The sequence below is a fragment of the Pectinophora gossypiella genome, chromosome 2 (genome assembly GCF_024362695.1).
Source record: "Pectinophora gossypiella chromosome 2, ilPecGoss1.1, whole genome shotgun sequence".
Taxonomy (NCBI): Eukaryota; Metazoa; Arthropoda; class Insecta; order Lepidoptera; family Gelechiidae; genus Pectinophora; species Pectinophora gossypiella.
The window spans coordinates 1,050,750-1,077,989 of record NC_065405.1 but is presented as its reverse complement, the minus strand read 5'-3'; the positions used below and the strand labels follow the sequence as shown (position 1 = coordinate 1,077,989).

At 39.7% G+C, this 27,240-nt stretch overlaps 1 protein-coding gene across 2 annotated transcripts in view; it reads right to left on the bottom strand.

Annotated features, from left to right (window-relative positions):
• The window catches only part of LOC126373544 (uncharacterized), a 214,569-nt gene that overhangs the window by 54,125 nt on the left and 133,204 nt on the right, over positions 1-27,240 (bottom strand). For both annotated transcript variants that reach the window (XR_007567327.1, XM_050019668.1), the window contains exons 3-10: positions 4,870-5,001; positions 3,945-4,079; positions 3,367-3,484; positions 2,938-3,062; positions 1,599-2,698; positions 1,290-1,513; positions 742-918; positions 291-445 (exon numbers count right to left, since the gene is read on the bottom strand). Coding sequence is in view for 1 of the 2 variants with exons in the window: in XM_050019668.1 (XP_049875625.1) it covers positions 291-445; positions 742-918; positions 1,290-1,513; positions 1,599-2,698; positions 2,938-3,062; positions 3,367-3,484; positions 3,945-4,079; positions 4,870-4,965 (2,130 nt within the window). In the remaining variant the exon portion in view is untranslated. The remainder of the gene's footprint in view (positions 1-290; positions 446-741; positions 919-1,289; positions 1,514-1,598; positions 2,699-2,937; positions 3,063-3,366; positions 3,485-3,944; positions 4,080-4,869; positions 5,002-27,240) is intronic.

Here is a 27,240-nt window from a genome sequence, read left to right as displayed (position 1 = left end):
TAGTCATGCACAGCTGTATGTGAACACTCCTTACCTATATTTTTCAATATACTTACAAAAATAAAATTATAAAAACGACGCGGGGCCGAAATACTCAATTTACCTAAAACTTCAAGGTGAGAAGATCGAAAAATTCTGAACGGATTTCTGGTTGGGGATGCGAACTCAAATCCAGTTAAGACGGAAAATATGATTGTTTCTATCTTCAAAATAACCACCATTTGAATCCAGAAATATTTCGTATTTACCTGAGAATGAGTTTAGCGCAATAAATAACTAACTAGACTTACATGGTGACCCGGCGAATCTATCCTATGGTCGCTATGAGCATGGTCCCCGGATATTCCAGAGTCGCCTGATTTGTCAGCTGACTGTTCCGATCTCGGTGACGATTCTGGAGATATGTCTTGTGATACTTTTGTTTCCACTGCTAAGGGTTGAGTTTCTGGAAGTGAAAGGTGCAGATCATTCGTTAATTTGGTCATCGTTTGAAAATTGATTGCGAATTGAAAGTTGTTTTTCTTTTTTAATTGTCATTTCATGTCGTGTTCTTTGATAATAAATAATCTTTCTATATTACATTCTTTCTTCAAAATTGTAAATGTGCCTTTATATTTAGGAAGATAAAGTAAATTAAGTGTGCAAGAATTCGCGAGACTGATATTGAACAACGTGTGGCTTTAACTTTTTCTTAGTGTCAAGATACAAATTTTGATATAAAGTTGTCTGTCTTCAAAATACCTGAGGCAAGATGAGCGTCTAAACTGGCAAGTTGTCTCCAGGCAGCAGCTGGTGAGAAACGCGGCACGGCGGGTTGTTTCTTCGGCAGGGTCGGTCGCAGGCGCAGCGCAATACCTAAGGAGCCTTCTGAACCCTCGCCCTCAGAGCCGTCTGATGACAACGCTGACTCTGAAGATACTGTGGACGAAAACCATGGATTTTAGGTGAACAGCTTTTAGAGATGCGGGCCATGCCACGTACTTATCACTTTGGTCTTAATGAAGCGCAGTGAAACACGGATACTTAGTTGACCATGTATTGATTTGACTACCCCGATTAGGAATATAGTTGTGATCGTATGTTATGTCATTATAGAGAGGCACGTTAAAAGATGAGAATAAGAAGGTCAAATATCTTTACACAATGTAATAATAAAATATATGTTCAGTATCCCAGAGGATACTCTCAAAATGTCATAGCATTTATTAAAATTTCGCAAGCTGAAAGTAATTTTAAGGAAATCCTTATTTATATTTTGAAAAACAACAAAAGATGTCAGCAAAACTTACAATTCTTAATTTTGCAGTCTTCTTTTAACTTGGCGTTAAACTTCTCAAACTCGGCATCCTCATCGTGGTATCCAAGAAGCTTCTTCTCAATGAGGTGGAAGTTGCTGATTTCCTCAATGATAGGACTGCCTAGACCAGGGAAGTCTTTCAGATGATCCCGTGCCTCCGATTGCTTGCTCTCGATCATACCGAAGTAAAACTGCTTCGAAGGAGCTGGTTTTTGCCTGCAAGTACAAAATATTATACTAGTAATCATAGCTACTTACTTACACATTGGTATGTGATTTATGAATTTATGTTTTAGCTTACTTCTCTTGAGAACTTTGATTCGTAGCTGGGTCCTTTCGTCTCGTTGGTGAATGCTCCGGAGTTGACTCTTTGCCAGACGCCTGTCCTCGGTCCGGCATCGACTTCCCGCTCTCTTTACTGTCGAATTTATATTTACTCACTGCTACATTAGTCTTTATATTCGTCTGGGCAGTGGCTTTCGGTTTGGTTTCACTGACCCGATTTACAGGCCGACTAATTCTACTGATAGCTGTTTTCGTGTCTTGTTTATTACTGATATTGCTCGGTTTAAGACTAGACTCTTTGACTTTGCTCTGTGCTGTCGTCTTCGTTGGGTTTGGTTTCTGTGCGTTCGTTTTATCATTCTGACTAGTTTTGTTTTCACTAACATTAATTTTACTCCCTATTTCATTTCTTATCCTATTTGTTGCCTTTTTGAGCTCCGCTTGAAATTCATCTTTTTCTTCAATATCTTTGACTAATAGTGAAGGAAGAGATTTTCTCAAAGGCTTGCTACTCGCCGCTAACGGGCTGAGCCTGTTTTCTTTAAGTTGTTGTCCTATCGTCTTCATCTTTGTCTCGTGTATGGCTCTGGGAGACTCGCTTTCTTTTTCACTTGAAAGCAAAGTATTGTCAAAAGTCTTTTCTCTCCTCAATACTGGTTGTTCGCTGTCATCCCTTCTGAACCTCTCAGAATACCTGAAGTTTCTGTTCAATAGTGGTGTTTTCCATGCTTCACTTTGTTCGTTTGTTTTCGCGGTCTTTGCCCTACATCCGCTGACCTTGTCTGTTCTTGATTTTTTAAAGTCTTGTCTAGACTGTAATAATCGTTCCTCCCTTTTCAGAGAAGCTGTAGTTTGCACCATGTCTTTATTATCCGGATATTTGAGGTGTGGTTCTTTGTCTTTGCAAGGCGATCTGTATCGTCTCTCAAAGGCATGGTTATCATTTAAATCCAAAGATTTGTATTCAAGATAAGAACCTCTATATCCAGGTATTTTGGTGTCAATATGACCGTTCATCTTTTTGGTTTCGTTTCTGGTTTTGAACAGTCTGAGTTTCCTCTGGGGTTCTGGTCTCGCGTTCCCGTCACTGGAATCTGGCGATGAACCCTCACGATGCTGAAAAAAACAATTCATTAATAATTTTAGTTTGCTCCATACCACGACGGGATTTTTCCATCTATAGACAACCGAGAGTCTGTGTATTTATTTAACTAAAGTTTATGTAAAAACGTATGTTTACGTATTCGATTTTAAAGCTAGTATAATTGGTCTTTATTATGTACAGTTTCAATATAGATAAACAGCCTATAGACGTTTATATATAGGCTGTTTATGTTATATTATGTGATACTTACGTCATTGGTGGGAGGTGGGGGTGCTCGATATTTCTTCCTAAAATGTTTATTACATCTTGGCTTCTGTTGTTCTTCTTCTATCCGTAGATCTGGTTCAGATCCAAATCTTTTATTCATACTGCTGCCTGTAATGAGAAACAGCAAATAATTAAAATAATGTTCTACTTACCTAATATTGTAATAAATGCAAAAGTTACTCTGTTGTTTGTCACCTAAACCTTTGGTATAGAATAAGGAATAATACTACGTATAGAACGACAACTCTCCGTTCCCCACCAGCATCGGAGCTAGGTGTACCTCACCCCTCCTCGGACATGAACAGTTCTATATGACCAACGCACACGCGGAAGATGACGCGAAACGCTGGAATAAAACTTTGACAAATAATTCAAGGTAAGTAGATATTGATTTGTAAACTTCTAAACTCACCTTCGTTACTTCTCAGGTCGAGGTTCGTGTGAGACCGGTGGAGAGGGTCTCGCTCTCTGGCCCTCAGCTCGCCCTGCCCGCCGGAGCCTGCTGACCGTGACCGGTACACGTTCGAGTGCTGAAGATGAACAACCATCAGGTTATCAGGTTATGGAATGAAACTGTGGTATATCACGGTGGGTGCGACAAATAGAAGCACTATATTGTGTTTACGTAGATAGCATTTGCTGTATCTACAGGTCAAAGTTACCGATATTCGTGTTCGTGCCGTCTGCTAGAGAAATAATTTAGTAACTGGTTGTGGGTTGAACGGTTGACTGTTTTTTATTGGATGCTGCTATCTATGTTAAAAATACGAGAACCTTAAGAGGAAATTCGTCAATTCCACGCAGTCCTTGTCAAACCTCACTCATACAGTTTCAAGTTGCTTTTGATGAAGTTGGATAGACGTTGAGGTAGACTTGTAAAATATGGTGTGATGACCTCAGCCTACTGATTGGCCAGGGTTTGCATAGGACCGGAATATGTCGTCGGTGGATTCAGTTAGATTCAGATGTGGAAGTGAAGTGTAAACTGACCACATGTCCGTGCGGTGTCCGGGAGGTCTCCAGTATGGAGGCTGGTCGTCTGCCGCTGATGGTGCCGCCCGACTGCAGGATGGCGCCGTTGTCCGTACTGCGCAGGTGCGGCGTCTCCACTAGAGATGGCAGCACCTGTAATTAGCGCGGACAATAGATTGAGTAAAGCATCTACTGAGCTGGATAGTGAGCAGCGCGGATGTGTATCTCTCACTTACCCGGTAACAAAATTAATGCACCTCTCAGGTGGGCCAGAATCTCGTCCCAGGGCATGGTTTGAGAGTTATTGGTGCTAATTCCTGCAGACGCCATCTAATTTTATTTTAAGTTATACCTGTCATTTTCTTACACGTTGAAAAAGAAAGGGACGGGTAATCGACAGACATAAAATTTACGGAATACACGTCAATTTTAAACAGAAATCTAAAACAACCGTCTAAAAATTTTACATCAGCCAATAACCCGACAGAATTAAGTAGAAAGTTGACAGTTTGACGTGTCAAACGGAATGCATACCAGCGAGATGCCTATTTTATTCGCACGGGTTCATAATTCATTCGTTTTAAAATTAACTTGTTGACAATCATCCGTCCCTTTCCTTTTCGGCGGATAAGAATGTGACTGGTATAACTTAAAATAAAATTAGGAGGTGTCTGCAGGAATCGGGGCCATTATGTCAGGGAGAAACGGTTCATTATTAGCGATAAACTTTAAGTGAAAAAATAAAGCGTCAACCCGCCGACAGTGTTTGCTCTAACGAGCTGATCGTCTCTATGCATTGTTTATCACTATTTCTATGAATTATTTTAGTATTTAAGTAAGTTAAGGCGATTTTCACTGTGAATGGCCCGAGACGGTGTTTGTGTGTCAGCGGATTATTATTTAAATGCGACGCCGCTTCGGGAAGTTTTAATTGGTGAGTTACCTTAGGCGCGTGTCTGAGCGGCTCGTGCGGCAGCGTGCGCGCGCGCCGATTTCGCGGCGGTGCGGCGCCGGCCGGCTGGCTGCCCGTCTGGCCCATGCCGCAAGCTGCAGCTGCTCACTCCCACACACTCATCTGGAATGAAGAAGCTACGGTTAGTCTTCAGCACATCAACATCCTAAACACTTTCTTCTCTATGACTTCTAGAGAAAATAGAAATCCACTAGAGAGGTAGAAGAATCATGCCTATTTATTGACCAGCCCCCGCGACACAGCAACCGTACTGCGGGCGGCGCAATTATATCGAGGGCTTTGTCCAATAACCGTACGACGTATATCCACGTAGACAGCATTCGCGGCGTCTATTGGTCGAAACGCTCGACATGATTCGCACCGTAGCCGTGCAGAGCCTGCTGAGGAGACACATTTCTCGACCATAGACTAAATAGCTTGTTTCAAATATAGATAGTTTCAAATATCTTGGAAGTATAGTAAATAGTGACTCTAGATGCACACAAGACATAATAGCCAGAATTGCAATAGCCAAACAAGCGTTTAACAGGAAAAAATACATTTTAAAAACCAAAAACATATCATTAAAAATAAGGAAACCGTTTATTAAATCATATATTTGGAGCATTGCACTCTATGGAAGTGAAACGTGGACTATGACACAGAGAGACAGAGAGAGGTTGGAAGCGTTTGAGATGTGGTGTTGGCGAAGGATGGAGGGTAAGCTGGACTGAAATGGTGTCAAATGAAAAAGTGCTGGAAAGAGTTGAAGAAAAGAGAACCATATTGAAGACTATAGAGAACCGGAGAGGAAATATGATTGGCCACCTGATACGACACGATTCATTTATAACAATCATTATAGAAGGAAAAATTGAAGGGAAGAGAGGAAGGGGTAGACCTAGGATAACATTTATGAAACAAATAAAAGAGAAGGTGCAGTAAGACGATCCGTGCTTCGGAAGGCACGTTAAGCCGTTGGTCCCTGTTACTACTTACTGATGTAAGTAAGTAGTCGTATATGAGTCTTATCTGCGGCCTTTGGCGTCACAATAGTAACCCTGACACCAGGGTCGATGAGGTTGGTAATCCACCTCTCAACCCATACGAGAGAAGAATATTTAAAATATTCTACAATAACAAAAATGGAGCTAAAAAAAATTTTTCTTTCCAACTATAAATCTGACTTTTACAATATTGTTATTCTTCTGAACTGTTAAGCTCATGTGATTCCTTAATATGTTGCCGAAACTGTCAAGTATACTTACGGTAAATAATGGATTTTCTAAGATTACCAACATAAACCCGTTAGACGTAAACACAGGTTCGTATTACGAGTATTACCACAAACGGCAATAATTCATTCTTCCGAACTGACCATAGACAACTATCTGGCTCATAAAAGTTAAGTTTAAAGGCTACCATTGAAAGGATTATAGAAAGCTATTAATTTTGACTAAAATACTATTAAGAACGCTTTAAATTGTAGAAGGTTAGAGCTATAAATCTTGGTAAGGGAAAGCTGATATTGGTGGGTTTAAAGACGCTGGGATTTTGATTATCAAGGTTTAGGTAAGGTGGGAAAGAGGAGGTAAAAAATGTGTAGTGTCCGGAGGTCCCGGGTTCGAGTCCCGGTAGGGACCTATCACAAAAAATACTTTGTGGTCCCTAGTTTGGTAAGGACATTACTGGCTGATCACCAGATTGTCCGAAAGTAAGATGGTCCGTGCTTCGGAAGGCACGTTAATGCACGTTAAAGCCATTGGTCCCGGTTACTACTTACTGATGTAAGTAAGCTGTCATTACATGAGTCATGTCAGGGGCCTTTGGCGGCTCAATAGTGACCCTGACACCAGGGTTGATGAGGTTGGTACTCCACCTTACAACCCACACGATAGAATGAGATTTAGCTATTATTTTGTTTTTTACGTCTATTGTGAAACTATAATGAAAACCAAAATAATAAAATTATTAATATTTGTCAACTCCCATGGTCTAGTAGTTAGAGTGTTAGGCTCATGATCTGAAGATCCGGGTGCGATTCACGATAGGGACATTGTTGAAATCACTATGTGAGACTGACCTTTTTTCTGTCTAGGATATTGCAGGCTAAAAAACGTGAAAATAACTGGCGAGGAGTAGGTGTACTTATACTATACGCATCTGCCTACCCTTTTGGGGATGTCCCCAAACTATGTAGGCGTCATGCTATGTTATGTTGTAATTTAAGTACTCTAATAATCCTCCAATACCATCGAACGTAAAACAAAAACCTAAACCCACAGGCAGGCAGGCTAGGCTTATAAAACGTATAATACTTAGTAACCTCATAATTCAAAGAACTGTTTTGGAAGACCGCCCTATAATCCAAGTTTAATTGAAAGAAAGTCACAACCCTACCTGACCTTGGGGTCTTAAAGACCGTTCAATAAAACCGTAGTTATTTTTAATCTCTCCATATGGCCGCTTTCCCTTCCCATAGGGTGCCATAAATCTAAGGTCCCATGGCTCGTGTGATTAAAAAATATGAAGGTTAGACCGCACACGTTGTGACTGGTTACCGAGCAGGGAATGGAACCTATAATTTGTTTTTAAATATCAGCTTTGGGCGACAGGCAGCTTTCTTTTAAAATACTTCTGATTGTTACTGATAATGGAGTGTTCAGAAGAGTTGATTACGTAATACGGCCTCCGTGGTCCAGTGATTGAGCGTGAGGTTCACGATCCGGAGGCTCCGGGTTCGAATCCCGGTGGGGATATATCACAAAAATCACTTTGTGGTCCCTAGTTTGGGTAGAACTTTACAGGCTGATCACCTGATTGTCGAATCTTAAGATACACATAACATAAACTGCCTGTTTACGTCCCACTGCTGGGCACAGGCCTCCCCGCAATCAACCGGAGGGGCTATGGAGCATACTCCAGCACGCTGTTCCCCAGCGGGTTGGTGGAGAGGTTTGGGCTAGTACCTAGCCCAAGACCAACGGTTTAACGTGTCTTCCGAAGCATGATCATCTTACTTTTTAGGACACCAGGGTAAAATAAGATATAAGATATTATTATAAGTACTTTAAGTAACATACTCTTTTAAAAATAAATGAAGTCTCATCAAAATTAACAACAAAAAATAACAAGAAAATAAATATATCAAGCGACACTAAGAAAGCAGTTTATAGTCATCAATACGGAATGACAGGTTGCCGCGACATAACGGGCCGCCATTGTTTACAAACAACGCATGCGCGACCTTGACTGCGCGACCTCGCAGCGCGGGCGCACGCGGTGCGGGACTGGGGTGGGGAGTGTGGCCCACGCTCTGGACACTTTTTATAGGTATTTATTTTATGTATATTATTTTTTTTATTATTTTGTATTCACATTGATACGACTAAAGAAGATAAAATATAAAATAAATTAAGGTAAAAAAATTTTTAAAAACAAGCTTTTCTTTAAATGCGCTAAAAAGAAAAAAATAAACTTTTACACTATAACTTTACTGTCAACTTATAACATTTCAAATTCAACATATTTGACACAATTTATATGTTTTAAAAGCTTGTCGCGAGATTTAAGTACCTACTCGTAATTTTAAAAGCAAGTTTTAAAATACCTGCCTATTAAAAATTTTAAACTAAGAAAGTAAATACGAGTACTTAAATCTCGCGACAAGCTTTTAAAACATATAAATTGTGTCAAATAATGTTGAATTTGAAATGTTATAAGTTGACAGTAAAGTTATAGTGTAAAAGTTTATTTTTTTCTTTTTAGCGCATTTAAATAAAAGCTTGTTTTTAAAGATTTTTTTACCTTAATTTATTTTATACTTTTTAGTTTTCACCTTGTAAGTTCCTAAGTCTGTTCATCTCATTCAACGCATCATTATTGCAAGGTCGTTTGCCAGTTAATTTTGAACAATCCAACTCTTCAATTAGGAGCCCTTCTAACGATTTCACCCTACTTCGTTTGGCTATCTTCCGGCTCCACCATCGAACCCTGGTTACCATCTAGCTCCAAAGTACTCATCTAGGCTAATCAAACGAGCCCAAACTCGATGGGGTTGTGTCGTTTAAGTACTGAGTTCCTTTGGCTGTCTTCCGGCTCCATCATCAGACCCTGGTTACCATCTAGCATCTAAGTACTCATCTAGGCGAATCAAACGAGCCCAAACTCGATGGGGTTGTGTCGTTTAAGTACTGAGTTCCTTTGGCTGTCTTCCGGCTCCATCATCAGACCCTGGTTACCATCTAGCATCTAAGTACTCATCTAGGCGAATCAAACGAGCCCAAACTCGATTTGGTTGTGTCGTTTAAGTACTGAGTTCCTTTGGCTGTCTTCCGGCTCCATCATCAGACCTTGGTTACTATCTAGCACCAAAGTACTCATCTAGTCGAATGAAATGAGCCCAAACTCGATGTGGTTATGTTATTTAATTACTGAGTTGCTATGGCTATCTTCCGACTTCATCATCAGATCAGCTCCATGTCATAATAATATTGCATTGTCATCGGATATACACGTGCATGCAAAATTTCAGCTCAATCGGTTGAGGGCAAGTGCCTTAAAATTGAGTTATAAAATTCCACCCGAACACACAAACATACATACATACATACATACATTGCAAGTTAAATAAAAGCTTGTAAAAACAACCAAACATTAAAGCACAGCCGATTAGAATTACAGACGGCGATACGGCTCACTTCCTATCACATTTACAGTCTAATAAAGCTCGGTGAAGCATGTGATAACTGTATCTCTGACTACCCCCATTGGGATATAGTTGTGAGCTTATGTTATGTGTGTAAGTCTATCTTAATCACTCGATAAGTTATATAACTCATAAGTAAACAAACAAAGAACAAACTTCTTTCAACCCAGTGTCGTCAATAGTTAAAGTCGTAGTATGCGCGCGCGCTTTTCGCGACGATTGTCATAAAGAAAGTGGGTCCAGCGCGCAGCCGACATTTCTCCGCCGATAGTCGCATCGCCGACAAATATGCGCTTGCACTTTTGCCTTCGATATTTCTCTTAGGGTTGGCAATTTGACATGGTGGAGTTCGAATCTAAAATATTTTGCAATAATCGAGTTAAGACATGGAAAGTGTACTTATTTATCTGGTGAAATGGTCCGTGGAGACGTGGAAACTGTTGTTAGTAGATAAGGGACGCTGCGGGATAACCAGTACTCGATGTGCTCTGAGCTGAGAAGTAGGGTTGTCCAAAAAATGATTCATCAATCAATCAAATCATTTATTCGCATAGGATTCATGGTTTTGTAAATAGTTACCATGCATTCATGAGACGGGTATACATTTCACTAACACAGTTGGTTCGACTATTATAGACAACTACTCCATTTAGTGACAATCCCGTCTCATCACGACTATATCCCAATAAGGGTAGTGAGAGGTACATCCACCAGAGAAAAAGTCCGCTGACTGGAGGTTTCATTGCAGCTTGATTGTAGCTGAAGTAAGGACGGCAGAAGTATTTTTTTTGTTTTGTTGAACAGAATAAATACAGATCTAAAAGTTTTTTAATACCACTTTATAATTCATCAGACTTAACTTTGGTAAATATCCCGCTGGCTGGAGGTCGGTTAGAAAACTTTGTATTTCCGTTTTTTTAACCGAACAAATTCTGTTTTCAGCATAATTCAGTAGAACAAATCCAGATATAATTCTCTGCATCACTCTTATATCTCCCAGACAGAGGATCCCGCTGAGTGTTGACACATCCAAGTACCCACACCTCACCGAACTTTCTCTTAGACCAACGTGACGGGTGGTGAGCCATATCGCCGTCTCATTATAGACGGCTCGTTGAGTCAACTGTGTTAGTGAAAACTGCTTAAAATAAAATAATAACTCATTGGTGCAAGTCCGTTACCGGGGTTCGAACCGGCGCTCCCCGTTTGAGAAGCAAGCCAGTGAACCACTGGACCACAGCGACTCAGACAGACTAGATTACATTGAAATGCTTCTTACTAGTGGCAGTGGGCAAGACACATAGCGAGGAGAACCGATGGCCGATGGGGCGGAAAGGTTCTAGAATGGCGACCACGCGTCGGACGACGCTCAATGGGTAGGCCCGCTACAAGGTGGACCGACGATCTGGTGAAGGTCGCGGGAAGCCGCTGGATGCGGGCAGCGCAGGACCGATCGTCGTGGAGATCCTTGGGGGAGACCTGTGCCCAGCAGTGGGCGTCGTACGGCTGATGATGATGATGATGATGCTTCTTACTAAATAGGTATTCTAACGGCCTCCGTGGTCCAGTGGTTGAGCGTTGGGCTCACGATCCGGAGGTCCCGGGTTCGAATCCCGGTGGGGACATATCACAAAAATTACTTTGTGGTCCCTTATTTGGTTAGAACATTACAGGCTGATCACCTGATAGTCCGAAAGCAAGACGATCCGTGCTCCGGAAAGCACGTTAATCCGTTGGTCCCGGTTACTACTTATTGATGTAAGTACGTAGTCGGAGTCATGTCAAGGGCCTTTGGCGATACGGCTCACCACCTATCACGTTGGTCTAACAGAAATCTCGGTGAAGCGTGGATGCTCAGTACATCTTGTGATGGATGTACAGTCATGAGCAATATAATGTACCCACTTTAGGACTCTGTCGCACTAACATATTTGACATTTAGTGAGACTTACAGTTCAATTTGTCAAAAAGTTAATGTGACATGGTACCAAAGTGTATACATATTAATGCTCGTGACCGTACCTTTGACTACCCCACTTGGGAATTATTATACATGATTGGATTTATTACAAACATCGTAGAAGGGAAGACGGAAGGAAAGAGAGGAAGGGATATAAGAGCTTACATGGAACAAATTAAAGAGAAGGCGAACGTTGTGTGTTATAAGGAAGTCAATGAATTGGCCCTTGATAGACAAGAATGGAGATACCGACAAGAGCGTGGCTCTAAAATTCTTCCTCTGTGTTTTAATTAATCGTAATTTTAATTTATAAGCCGTAGAAATGAGGTCTTTGCGTAGCATCTGCGGTGTGAAGTTGAGTGATAGAGTGAGAAACAGTGTGATAAGACAGAGATGTGGTGTAAAAGACGATATAGTGACCAGGATTGAGAAGGGAATGTTAGGTTGCTTTGGACACGTAGAGCGGATGAAGGATAATAGAATTGCAAAAGTGGTATATAAAGCGAAAGTTGATGGTCGGGCTGGCAGAGGAAGACCTAGAAGGACTTACGATGACCAAATTAGAGATGTCCTTAGAAAAGGTTCAATACGATCTACTCTGAACCGGGGTGCGTGTATGAAGCGACTGATGAATGTGTGGAGGAAGCAAGAGAAGTGTGTCAGGATCGAAGCAAATGGAATTCTATAGTCTCTGCTTACCCCGGTGGGAAATAGGCGTGAGTTTATGTATGTATGTATGTTAATTTATAAGTGACAAATTCTGTTTTAATGCTATAAATAAACATATTAGTTTCTTCTTCTTCTATCGTGTGGGTTGTGAGGTGGAGTACCAACCTCATCACCCCTGGTGTCAGGGCTACTATTGAGTCACCAAAGGCCCCTGACATGGCTTATGGTAACGACTACTCCGGCTCTTAAATTGATGATGGTGAATAAAAACGAAAGGAAAAGTTGGGGAATATTTAAGGTTCCAAAGTTGCATATTTTCGCAATTTGCATGCCATCAAATTGGTTTTCTAATGAATTGGTTGAATAAGTCAAACGACATACCTACATTTCGTTCCTTGTGGTAATTATACCTAGCATTCCGACACGCTAACTATGTAAAGCGTAGCAATTTAGTAGCTAGGAATTATCTTCTGAAATTCTTACGTACAACCCACACGATAGAAGAAGAATTGTCTATCTGTGTAAGTCGCCCTGTGGTAGGTTTAAGCTGGTGGGCTTACAATACAAGAAATAAAAATAAAATTAATATTCAAAATTCTACATTAAGTAAATTAAATTCATCTTTTTTGGGGTTATGTTATACATTTTTACAATAAAATACCAGATAATATTTTAAATTTGTCAGAAAATAAATTTAAAGCTCATGTGAAGCTTACTTTAAAAAAAAGTTTATTATAAGATTAATGACTACCTGAATGATAAAAATGTCTGGTATTGAATGTGTTCCTCTAGTTATTAAATAACTTGTAATGTATGCCCTCATTGGTTTTTAAAAGATGTGTTGCTGTTGCAGTTTCTTGTCATTTCTTCTCCTCAGCCATAAAACCTTGCGGAATGACGTAAATTCAAAAATGTTACATTGACCTTCAACAAGTTTATCCATGATAATTAAGTACGTTGAATAAATGATTCTGATTCTGGCTTTCTTCTTAATCGGGGAGCGGCGGTTTGAACTCCGTTACCGAATTTGCACCAATGAGTTAATAACTTATCTTAAATGCAGTTTTCACTTACACAGTTGGCTCAACAAACGGCGATACGGCGCACTACCTGATACGTTGGTCTAACAGAAAGCTCGGTTAGGTGTGGGTACTTAGGTTCATCATCATCAGCCCATTAACGTCCCCACTGCTGGGGCACGGGCCTTCCCTATGGATGGATAGGGAGATCGGGCCTTCAACCATCACGCGGGCCCAGTGCGGATTGATGGTTATTAACGACTGCTAATGCAGCCGGGACCAACGGCTTAACGTGCCTTCCGAAGCACGGAGGAGCTCGAAATGAACTTTTTTTTGTGGTCACCCATCCTATGACCGGCCTTTGCGAAAGTTGCTTATCTTCAACAATCGTAGACCGAGCGCGTTTACCGCTGCGCCACCGAGCTCCTTAACTTAGGTTCATCTTGCGATAAATGTGCCTCTGACTACCCTAATTCGGCACATTTTCTTCGACCCTAACACACTTTTCTTGCTTCCTCAGAGCAGATCATACTGCTTAACTTTTTCAAGGGCATAACATAAAAACGTAAATAACCTATATAAAAAAAGAAAGAAAAACATAAGATATTATTATACAATTTAGTAATTCAGTCCCAGTAGCATGCGAGACATGTGAGTGCTATAGTGGATATCAATGGCAATTAGCGAGTGAGCGTGGTGTGAGGTATATGTGGGCACATTCCTGCCACAGTCGGTTTGCATATCCACCGGTCACGTGGTGCAAGAGACGAGAACAAAGTGATACGATAACCTTTGTGGCTTATTACTAGAATATAAACATATGTGGGATATAATATATGATGATGGATTTTTTTTGTGAATATACGTATATATATATATATATATATATATATATATAATCCGTGTCTGTGGTGTCCTAAATAATAAATGTTTCTTTCTTTCTTTCTTTTTATATTTTATTTATTTTCATACATACTTACATAAATAAACTCACGCCGATTTCCCACCGGGATAAGCAAAGACTATGAAATTACACTTCAATTCTCTTCTCATCACTTCTCTTGCTTCCTCCATATTCATCAATCGCTTCATACACGCACGCCGGTTCAGAGTAGATCGTACTAAACCTTTTCTAAGGACATCTCCAATTTGGTCAATGTAATGTAATGTATGTAATGACATCGTCAACTCAGAATCATGGTCTGAATCAGCCCCCTCAGTATTTGTTATTATTTGTTATAATGTCACTAACACCCTATCTACTTGTATGGCTACTTGTATGACGATTCAAAGTGTAACTTCCTTTTTGATGCGAACAGCAGGACTGGAACTGTCTGCCGTCGTTTGTTTTGCCAACTCGTTATAATCTGGGAGTCTTCAAGGCTAGAGTGAATAAGCACACTCTACACCATATCGTCACTTACCATCAGGTGAGGTTGTGGTAAAAAAAACTATATTGCCTAATGTATAACCTCTTAAGACCGAGATTTCCAGACACAATAGTTAAACAATGGGGTTTGGATTTATAAAGAACATTCGGTCTTAGGAGGATAAAGGTATTTTGAGTTTGAGTTCGAGAGAAGCAGATTAGGACATGAAATATATCTGTCTCCCTCTCTCTGTTCACTTGTACCACACGACAATAGATAAAGGTAAAAAGGCAAATTGTCCATCACATACCAATACCCGCTATTTAGCGACTGAGGTGCCGAAGTATGCTATTCGTGGACATTCCTTCTTTAAATAGAATTGCCATTAACACTCTTCTTTTTTTAATACCTTAAATAAAACTTTAGAAATTATAATGGAAAAATGGAGGCGAGGAAAAGGTATACGGCAGTACCTACACTCACATAAACTCACGCTTATTTCCTACCGGGGTAAGCAGAGACTATAGAATTCCATTTGCTTCAATCCTGACACACTTCTCTTGCTTCCTCCACATTCATCAATAGCTTCATACACGCACACCGGTTCAGAGTAGATCGCACTTAACCTTTTCTAAGGACATCTCCAATTTGGTCAATGTAAGTCATTCTCGGTCTTCCTCTGCCAGCCTTACCATACCGCTTTCGCAATTCTATTATCCTTCATCCGCTCTAGGTGCTCAAACCAACCTAACATTCCCTTCTCAATCTTAGTCACTATATCGCCTTTACACCACATCTCTGTCTTATCACATTGTTTCTCACTCTATCACTTAACACCGCAGATGCTACGCAAAGACCTCATTTCTGCGGCATTAATCCCACTTTCATGCTTCTTCTGCCATACCCAACATCCACTACCGTACTTCAGCGTACCTATATTTTTAATAATAATAAAATAAGTAACAATAAATGACATACGTGAACTTATGGCCCCGGTTCTGGGGACATGGCAGAGACTTCCCTCAAGACCATGCTCAAGTCCCTGTTTTTATATAAGAACTGTCACATTGACATGAACTTGAGGGCAGTCTCGAAGCTGAGATTAGTTTATTCTTCTTATCGTGTGGGTTGTGAGCCGGAATACCAACTCCATCAACCCAGGTGTCAGGGTTATTATTGAGCCGCCAAAGGCCCCTGACATGGCTCATGTAACGATTACTCACTTACATGAGTAAGTAGTAACCGGGACCAACGACTTAACGTGGCTTCGGAAGCACGAATCATCTTATTTTCATCAGTTTATTAATAGAAATCAGAATCAAACTAGCGATTACAAAGTGATTTTGTGATATGTGGATTCGAACCCGGGACCTCCGGATCGTGAGTCCAACGCTGGACCATTGGACTACGGAGGCTGTTGCAGGATTAATAACTAATAACAACTTTAAATTAAAAAAATAAGGCGCCTGATTCAACGTAATTATCATGGATAAACTTGTTGTAGGTCAATGTAACATTTTTGAATACCACCCTTAGTTCATTCTGCTATAGACGAACCTCTGCCCACCCCAATTGGAATGCAGTCGTGAGTTTATGTATAGCGTCACAACTTCAAAAAACAGCTACATTTTCTCCAGCAGCTGACCCACATAGCAGACACTTAACTAACAAAATCACATTTCTACGATGCTCTTCTTACTGGCAGCCGAAACTTTACGATTATATGCGTTTTATAGGCAGTTTACTGGTTTAGCGATAAGATGCTAGACGACGCGGCGGCAGATGAGGTAAATATAAAGTCGACCTCAAGTGGGTCGACGACATTCTGTGCGCAGGAGTGGACTGGCGAGTGGCTAGCAGGGCTGGCGTAACTCTTGGATATCCGAAACAAAAATCCGTATCTCACGAAGGTGTCTTTTTTATGTCATACTTATTCCTGCAGACTTCTAATATTATTTTAAGTTATACTTGTCATTTTCTTATCCACCGAAATGGAAAAGGACGGATAATCGATGGACAAAAAAATATAGATTACACGTCAATTTGAGACAGAAATCTAAGCACCCTTTCAAAAACTTACTCTCAAGAACTTTAGCGTATACCCCTACAGAATTAGGTTGACATACACGTCATCTTATAGTCGGATACCTTACTAGCAAGATACATATTTAATGCGTCCGGATTTATCATTCATTTTAAAATTAACAGCATTCAATCATTTTATTTTCGAAGCCAAAGCATAATATAGAGGCGCCTTATTTTTTTTTATGTAAAGTTGTTATTAGTTATTAATCCTATAACGGCCTCCGTAGTCCAGTGGTCCAGCGTTGGGCTCACGATCCGGAGGTCCCGGGTTCGAATCCACATATCATAAAATCACTTTGTGATCCCTAGTTTGGTTAGGACATTACAGACTGATCACCTAATTGTCCGAAAAATAAGATGATCCGTGCTTCGGAAGGCACGTTAATCCGTTAATCCCGGTTACTACTTACTGATAAAGTAGTCGTTACATGAGCCATATCAGGGCCCTTTGGCTACTCAATAATAACCCTGACACCAGGGTTGATCGGGTTAGTAATTCACGATTACCATAGAAGATTAGTCCTATAGACTTATCCAGATCCGAAAGCATATCCATTACATCCCTGGTGGGGCAAGTGGTTAGTGAGTGTCATGACAGACGGCGCCGGAAGCGAGCTGCCCATCATCGGTGTTTCTACCCTACCTCGCGATTAGCTCTGTAGCTGCGACATTAGTCTATCGCGGGCGACTAGGAAGTTATCTGTTTAGAGATGCCGTGGATGTTATGCAGCGATGGATGTTTCAATAGGCTAGTTTCCAACTAGTCAAATCAGTTACTTTTTACTAAACGTCAAAACACGAAATTACTATGGAATTTGTATGTAAAAGCAACCTGGGGCGTCGTAGAGAAACGTGATAAAATATCGGACTTATTATTACGTTTTTCTTGATTAAAATTCATAAATAAGTTAAATAGAAAACAGTGAATGTTTTTTGTTAGTTTTAAGATCTGTCTTTATTACTTATAATCGAAATATAATATTATATTGGCAGATACAAATTAAATTATAATAAATAAAAAGAAACTTAGTCTAATTACATACAGATACAAAAAGTTATAATTAAATGATTTTTAAATTAATCCAACATTAATAAATTAACAACAAAATAAAATAAAAATTAAATTATGTAAAAATTTAATAATTAGAAATTCATAATTTATCTTGATCATAGTACACGACCCAATTTGTTACATAATACATAAACCCACTGTGGTCCTGTGGTATTCCAGCTTGCTTCTCATACGGAAAGCGCCGGCTCGATCCCTGGTACCGGACTTGCACCAATGAGTTAATGATTTTCACAGTTTTTTTTTTTTTTTTGAGTACAGTTTTCACTAACCAGTTGGCTCGACCTCATAGACGGCGATACCTAATCTATGGTGATACGGCTCACCACCTATCACGTCGGTCTAACAGAAAGCTCGGTGAAATGGATACTTAGTTCATCTTGCGATGGATGTACCTCTGCCTACCCCAATTGGGATATAGTTGTGAGCTTATGTATTTTTTTTTACTTTTGATGGGTTTGTGTTTGTTTGGATAATACGTAAACTAAGACTTATTTTTCGTCCATTTTAGGGTTAGGCTACGATCATAAGACCATGCAGCCTAGACAAAATAAATAATGTTTAACTGTTTTTAAATTATGCCCATTTCTAATAAGTACCTATGTATACTTATGATTTACTGTTTTGTTTTTTCTATTTTTATTTTTGTATGACAGTTTTCTTTTTAATTTTGAAATTGTAATTTCCTTTTGTGTTTTTCATGTTATTTATAGTCTTATTTTTCTTGTTGTTTCATTTTTTTTCATTCAATGTTTATTTTTGTTGTTTTAGTTTGTATATTGTTTCTCGTCATACAGCGCATTGGGCCGTACTGTAATGTTGTATGTAAGTACCTTAATAAATAAATAAAGAAAAATAAAATATAAAAATAAATACATTTATGTGTTTTTAATGGAATTCTGTGACCTCTGCCTACCCCAACGGGAAATAGGCGTGATCATGTATGTGTTATGTAGGTTTGTATGTTTCTCTTACATTTTATTTGATTTAGTTAAGCTTTTATTAGTATGCTCCATACCCCCTCCTAATTGAGGGGATTCCTGTGCCCAGCAGTGGGAGGTATATAGGCTGTTTATATTTTATGTAAGTAAGCATTTATTACTTTACTATCTATAGCGCCGTTTTAGGGGGGCGCCAAAATCAGCCAAGATGGATCTACAGTGGAGTAACTGGATTGGGCACACCTGCCCTGTTAAAAGATTTTATTAGTTATATGTCGGTGGCCGCATTGTGATGTCTGGTACCACCTAAATATTTTTCTAGGGCCACCACAGCGGTCATTGATCTTACAATCCCCACGATAGAAGACCTAAACATCACAACAAGACTCACTCCAACAATAACAATACAAGAATCATCTTACACTGTCTTCAATGAATAGATCTTATAGATAACAAAACTCTCATCTAAGATATATTCTCTGACGGCATGAAATGGTGCGCGCACGCCGCCGGCCGTCATTAAACGGGAACAGTTACGCGCATGCGCGGGCCAGGGACGCGGAAAATTATTCGCAGAGAGCGCGCTTCCGCGGCTCTGGGAAACGCTGATCGTGAGGAACGTGGGTATATAAATGGTGCGGTAGCTTGGTAAATATTTACTTACAAAACTGTGTTTTATACGAAATATACATACATTACAATTCTTAGGTAAAGTAATTAACGTTGTTAAATTGTGTTAGTAATGTATGTGTGTCGTGGTTTGTCCGAAATTATTATTTTTATTTTATTATTTGTATGTCGTTTCCATATCTCGGGCCTATGAAGTCCCGGATTTTTGGAAGGCGGGGTGGGGCCAAAACCAACACGTACACCAAGAAAATTTGCACTATGGGAGTGTACCAAAAGGCCACCCTTATTATTACAATAAATACTTATTTATAAACTCACGTCTGTAACCCCAAACGGCATGGGCAGAGCCACAAGTAATCAAAGACAACTTGCAACCACTGTCGATACGAAGTTGATAAGGGATCAGCCTATCGCCCATAACAATGTCCATCATGTTAGAAAGGACACAATTCGGCTATCTAGTATTTTTTTTGAACCTACATTACTGGATGTATATCAACGGCCTGGCCAGATGCAACGATTAGCGGGACAGTGCGAAGATATAGTCGTTGTTTCGTTGGGAACTAGCAACAAGAAGATACCGCGGCATAGAATACATAATACTTAGTACGAGACCGCGGTAAGACGCCATGTATCATCCCATGAGAAGCGACACGCCTACCGGCTATGACAATGAAGTTGATAAATAAGCTTTTTCAACACACTTACACGTAAACTTTTAGACACATAAAGCACTCTAATAAAACACCCGTGCTGTAAAATAACATTACCGCACTAGTGTATTTTATTACAGTTTTTAAATCCAACCATAGAGATATGACCAGAAGACAAGTTACGAAAATAATTATATAGCCAATATATCTGTGAATTTATTTATCACATTTATTTTTAAATATTAATTTTTTGCTTAAAAATTATATTATTATAATTATATTATTTATTTATTTTCCAATAAAAATCTGATTTTAAAAAGTATTAAATTATATAAATTTATAATAATTATAAAAAAATATAAATATTCAGATTTATACATTTTTATTTTATGGTTGCTTCGCGCTCGGTGCCTTTGCTTATGTTTCTATCTGCGCGCGCACTGCTAATTCAACCAGAAAATAATAGAAAAATAAGTCTTTTACAAATATGTCAAATATTTACAGTTGTTTTTTTAAATAGGGTATTTGAATGGGTCCAAGATAAATTATAAAATGCTAATCTAGAAATAAAAACCAGTCTAACATGATCAAAAATCAATCTCATTCTACTTAACGACTTATTTTTTAATTTTCTTTTTAAATTTACTAACAATGAGTACGACGTTTGACACCTTTTATTGACAATAAAGCTTTCGTTTTGACGTTTCTTAAAAGGTATCTCATTTGACTTGGTTGTCAAGTATTGTATTGATATTTTCAACGAAACGTGCTGAAAAACGTATGAAATGCGTAGAGCATCATTACACTCTCACCTTCAACTGTGATGACCAACAAGGGAGCTACCTTGTTCAAATTCAAAAATATCTTTATTCAGTAGGTAACATAGTTACACTTTGAATCGTCAATTTATACATAACGAACGTCTCATCCGCCTAAAACTACTGCAGCTTCTTACAACCTGTATAGCCGGGGAAAAGAAGGTGCAAGAAAAACCTCGGCACAGGGCCCTAGACGTTCTTGAAAAAAATAAATGAACATAAAATATTGGTAGGTACACAATTGAGTAATTTAGCTGCCTAATATCAGTTCTCAGACAGTTAATCCCATGCATTCATAATTATCTTGTATCATAATATCATAATGTAATAATTAAGTCCTGTGGTTCCCTGGCTTGCTTCTCAAACAGGGAGCGAAGGGGCTTTTTGGCGGGAAACGGGAACGGGACAGTTGCTTTCTTCATTGAATAATCTAAATAATTAAGTAATACGAAGTGGTGTTTTGTGGTTAATGATCGCATTAAGTTAGTCGGAAGACATTCGCGAGTGTTATTATATGGGAGTATTCAATAAACAAAGTGTATCTGCCTATTTTCGCTTCGTGGCAGGAAGCCGCTTCATAACTCGAAAGTTTATGCGGATTTTTGAGTTAATTCGTTTGGGGTTCGGAGTAGGAGTCTACTCCGAGGGTGGGGGCTTAGGTTTCATCATCAACATCTTTCATGAATCATCAAGAAAAAAATACGTAAGACATGGCTGTATGGGCATAGTTCCCTTTGCCTTACCCTTCGGGGAAAAAAAAAAAGGGAGCGACGGTTTGAACCCCGGTACCGGACCTCCACAAATGAGTTACCTATTAATTAAGAGCAGTTTTCACTAACACTTCGTTGGCTCGACCATTATAGACGGCGATGCAGCTCATCACCTATCACGTTGTGCTAACAGAAGGCTCGGTTTGGCGTGGGTACTTAGTTCATCTTGCGATGGAATAACTCTGACTACCCCAATTGGGATGTATACCATGAGCTTATATAGCTGGTGATTGTCGATATAATCCTTAAACCCGTCGTCCCCGGCCATGCCCGCTGAACCGTGGCAGTCTCGGTCGTGTCGCCGCCACACTGTCTGCGCGGGCGCCGTACAAAAACCTAACCCCGGTGCTGATGACCTAGCCAATTACAGGGCGTGCACCTTGAGAGTTTTGTGCACTGATTGGTTGGCCTTTGGGGTATTAATTGTAGTGGATTTTGTGGTTTGGCGCAGTTATAAGTTCAAAGCTGATGATGAATATGACAATATTAAAAAAAAAACATAACACGTTACAACATAGCATTACGCCTGTAGTCCTCAAAGGGGGATATAGTGTGGGGGCCCGACTAGTTCCGCCCACATGCAACAGATGGCGCCACATTCAATAATGCAGTCCTGAAACGCGATATCGAAGTTTACATAGCGAGACGTATATATACAACTTCCAACATGACACTAGTGGATCGTCGATCTCTAGTCACACTATCTGGGTACTATGCACTATTCGTTACCCCGAAAACATCCTTTGGCGGCAGGACACCTTCGCCGCCTAAACAGTACTCACACTTCTCGCCACCTATGTTAAACCGCCATGCCATTAACCGGACACATATCTTGGAAACTACGTCTTATCAATTATCTATCTACTTAATGACACACATGAACATACATGAATGAATTCTAACTCATAAGGTCGCAGTCGCCGACTAACTAACATACAGATACATAAGTATAACAGCCTCCCCTCAAAACCGTAGGTGGTATGGAGCATCCTCCACTACGGCCTGCTCCACTGCGGTTTGGTGGACGTATTTTTACGGCTAATATCCGGAACCAACGGCGTAACGGGGTGTTAGCAAGGAGTCATCTTAATTTTCCAGACAATCAGGTGGTTCAAGCCTGCAAAGTACTTACCGAAAAAGTGACTTCGACAATGTCCCGGAATCGAACTCGGACCTCCAGGTCGTGAGCCCAACTCTCTAACCACTACACCACAGCGTGGTAGTTGTTGGATAACTAACACTAAGTTCTTATTAAGATATCCACATTCACTTCTTTTAAGAGAGCCAGTGGTTGTAAGGTATGACTAATCTTACGGGCCACCAACCCAGACATTGACCCTATCCGACGGGACGTGACAACTTCCCCATTAATCAAACGACAATAACGCTCTACAGGGTGCTGCGACAAGTAACGGAAGTCAACCAATACAATAATGTACGTGACACCTTAGGCTACTTCGCAACCTAGTCAAATGAGATACTTTTTACGAAACGTCAAAACGAAAGTTTTTGGGAGCTCGAATGCTGTGACGTCATCAATAAAAGCTGTCAAACGTCGCACTTATAATAAATATTGTTACTTAATTCATAAATAGAATTCGAAAATAAGTCGAACTGTCCTGTGACGTCATCAATAAACGCTGTCAAACGTCGCACTTATTGTTACGTAATTCATAAATAGAATTCGAAAATAAGTCGAACTGTCCTGTGACGTCATCAATAAACGCTGTCAAACGTCGTTCTCATTGTTACTTAATTCATAAATAGAATAAAAAAATGGTAAATACCCACTCCTTAAATATGTAATTAAGTTTATTTATTATTATATCATCCCAAACTAATCCTTTTCCGTGTCCTTTCCGTTAATTATATCCATGTTTCCCTAACTTTGGTGATTGGCTAAATGCGAAGGCGAAGCTATTCAAGAAAAAAAAAAAAAAAAAAAAAATGAGTCGAAAAGTAAAAAAGGTTTTCTATTTCTATATTAGCATTTTATAATTTATCTTTGACCCAATCAAATACTCTGTATCAAATAGGTTGAATAAATAGAACCACATCAACTTCCTATCATTATCCCGTTTTCACAGGGTCCGCTTACTTAACCTATAGATTTGACAGGACCGGTTTTTTACAGAAGCGACTGCCTTTTTGACCTTCTAATAATAAAGGTTAAGTCACATACCTCCGAAAATACTTTTCTCGGGAATGTGGGTGTTTTCTCAGCACGTGATAATCATTTATGATCCAAACATGAATTCGGAAACAAATTCGACAATCATTGGTTTAGGCCTGTGCTGGATTCGAACCTGCAACCCCAAATTGGAGGCGAGCGTTCTACCAACTGGGCTACCACGGTTCCACACACATAGAAGCATCATCACATGCAGAAAATTAATGGCACTATTACTTTTTTTATAACAATCGTAAAAGCAAAAAAGAAATAGCATATCAAAAGTGTAAAATACTACAAAGGGCGCCATATTTAGGTTATTAGCATAAACATACAATACTGTACACATGTATGTGTAATAAATGTACGATTGTATGAGTGTGTATGTATGTCTAATGTATGTGTTTGTATGGAACGAGGTCTCCGAAAGAAACGTTACAATTTTGAGAGCGTCGCGTCGCGCTCTGGTTGCGATGTGCCGAGAGATGCCGCAAATGTATGACTGGGTTTAGTTTTGTTTCATACAATATATTTTGTATGTAATTAGTCTCCAAGTAGTAACAGACACCTGAGGCAAAAACTACAAATAATTCACAATAACCAGCCGGTCTCTGAACCGGCGTGCGTGTATGAAACGTTTGGTGAATCTGGAGGAAGCAAGAGAATTGTGTCAGGATCGAAGCAAATCGAATTCCATAATCTCTGCTCACCCTGGTGGGAAATTAGCGTGAATTTATGCATGTATGTAATTCACGTCAAAGGACCATCATACCAATACTTTGTATTATCAATTTTAATGGGGCTATTATAGACGGCGATACGGCTCACCACCTCTCACGTTGGTCTAACAGAAAGCTCGGTGAGGTGTGGGTACTTACTTACTGACCACCCCACCTATCTGACTACCCCAATTGGGATATAGTTGTGAGTATATGTTATGTTTAGGGCGGAAACTGGAATAGTATTGATCTTCTTATCGTGTGGGTTATCGTAAGACGATCCGTGTTTCGGAAGGCACGTTAAGCCGTTGGTCCCGGTTACTACTTAGTCTACTTACTAATGTAAGTGTGTAGTCGTTATATGAGTCATGTCAAGGACCTTTGGTGGCTCAATAATAACCCTGACACCAGGGTTGATGAGGTTGCTAATCCACCTCATAACCCACACGATAAGAAGATTTTTTTCGATTTAATTTTCTCCTTGTGAGTTTCCCTAAGCTCGGGTGAGTGCTGTAAAAACAAAAATATATTTTTTTATTCCAATATACTCGTAAATAATAGTAGGTACTTATTTATTATTTAAATTTAAGTGTGAAAGTATTTCACGCAATGTCGGGGCTTATCAGGAAACTTGCAAGTAAATTGCAAATCTATCGATTATCTCCCTAGTTCCTGACTCTCATAATCAGGGACTGTACTCGGTAATATATTAAGTAGGTGGTATCTTTAGATAGTCCACACCTTGTAATGAGCAGTCTGCAGCACAGGTGTGTTGCCCCGGGCACGCGATCCGATCTCTGGCGATTATTCTGTTTCTACCATGCGCAGAGATGGATTTAGATACCTACATAAATTTAAACTGAAAAATTTGGTAGTATAGTTATTGATTTATTTATTTATTTTACACTAAACTTCAATCAAAACGGATCATCGATCCCTAGTCAGGGACAATGCCGTAAGCGTGGCCAATTATTGATCAGCAAAAATTTTGTATCGATCGTCATCGACTCGCAAAGAAGAAGACTATCAACTAGTGACTAGCGGGGTACTATGCTCTCTTTGGTACCCCGAAAAACATCCTCGCCGCCAAAACGTCCTTCTACGGTTCTGAGAGAAAAGGTTCAAAGCATAGAAAACCGCGGGCCAATCAAAGCACAAAGTTACACAGTGAATCGATAACTTTTATATCACCATCACTAATTTAAGAGCCACGCTCTTGTCGGTGTAGCATTCTCATTGCTACTTATTTAGGTAAAAATAGTGCAGTGGTTTCCCTTTTGCCTTCCGCCCCGCAGTACTCTGTCTGACGCGAGTGGTATCTAGGATCCAGGAATAGGTGTCCACCGGGTTTTTCGAATAGCTCATCCGCGTAGAACGACTGCAGCTTTGAGGTTGAGAGCTGTACCTCTATAGCCGAAGAAAAATAGCTACAAGAATAACCTCGGCAGCGGACCCTGAAAGTTCTTTATAAAATGTTATCATACAATTTCAACAATTTGGCTAGCTAATATTAGTTTCCAGAAAGTGAATCTTATGCATGCATGTCTTCTAAATACCTAGTCACAAGCTATCAAAAGAAAATTTTGATACCAAAGTCACTTTTGTTACCAAAATCCAAATTGGGAAAGAAGAAACGGGATAAGAAGAAATAGGAAATCACAGTGAGATAAATTTAAAATCGTTCGCAAAACGTTGAAAAACCAAAAGGAGGATGTAGAAATACCGTCACAATACGTGCTGCGAGACACGTACGGTGTAGTGTTCTGTGGTACCTTCAATTAGACAAAAATCATGGGAACTTTACTGTGGATTTGAGTCCTCTAAAACGAGGCATATTTTGCTAATAAATCCGGCACTGTGTAAGCGAACTTAACACTATTGAAGCCGGAAATACGAGGATGTATGCCTCGGCTAATATCTCGTGATTACATATCTTGCAGTTGAAAGATTGTGCTTAAAATTATAAGGTCAAATTATGTCTAGTTTTTTCGACGTGTGTGACACGCAAGACGCACTCGCTATGGTTCTGTGGTACATCGGCTTGCTTCTCAATTGGGGTGTGCCGGTTTGAATCCCGCTACCGGATCAATGAGTTATTAATTTGGACTAAGGCTGTTACTGAGTGGTAGCCAAGGGATCGACGCAGACCACCAGCCCGGTGGTCGGATGACATTGTGAGGTATGCCGGAAAGCAATGGATGAGACTTGCACAGGACCGGAAAGGATGGCGTGAAAGAAAGGAGACCTGTATCCAGTGGGTGGATACTGGCTGAGTAGATAGATAGAAGTTTTCACTAACACAGTTGGCTCGATCATTACATAATTATTGTTCTAACAGAAAGCTCGGTGAGGTGTGGGTACTTAGTTCGTCTTGCGATGAATGTACCCCAATCGGGGTAGATGCAGAGGAAATCTAGCAAATAGAGAGCAATAACCGACATCTTCTACTCCGATCTATGATAGAAGAGACCGACATTATTCAGTATCGTGTTAGTCGCATAGCGTCATTATAACCCCGTTTAAAGACGTGCCATTGACGTTATACAAAACTTAATTAAAAAAAACCATATCGTTATACATAGGGTAATTGACTGGATCAAAGATAAATTATAAAATGCTAGTCTAGAAAAAGAAGACAGTCCAATATGATCGGAAATCAATCTTTTCGAAATTTAATAATGAATTAAGTAACAATAAGTACGACTTTTGACTGCTTTTATTGACGTCACTGGCCAGTATTTCCATTCAATTTTTTTTTTGTTTTGGTTTTCCCTGAAGGGT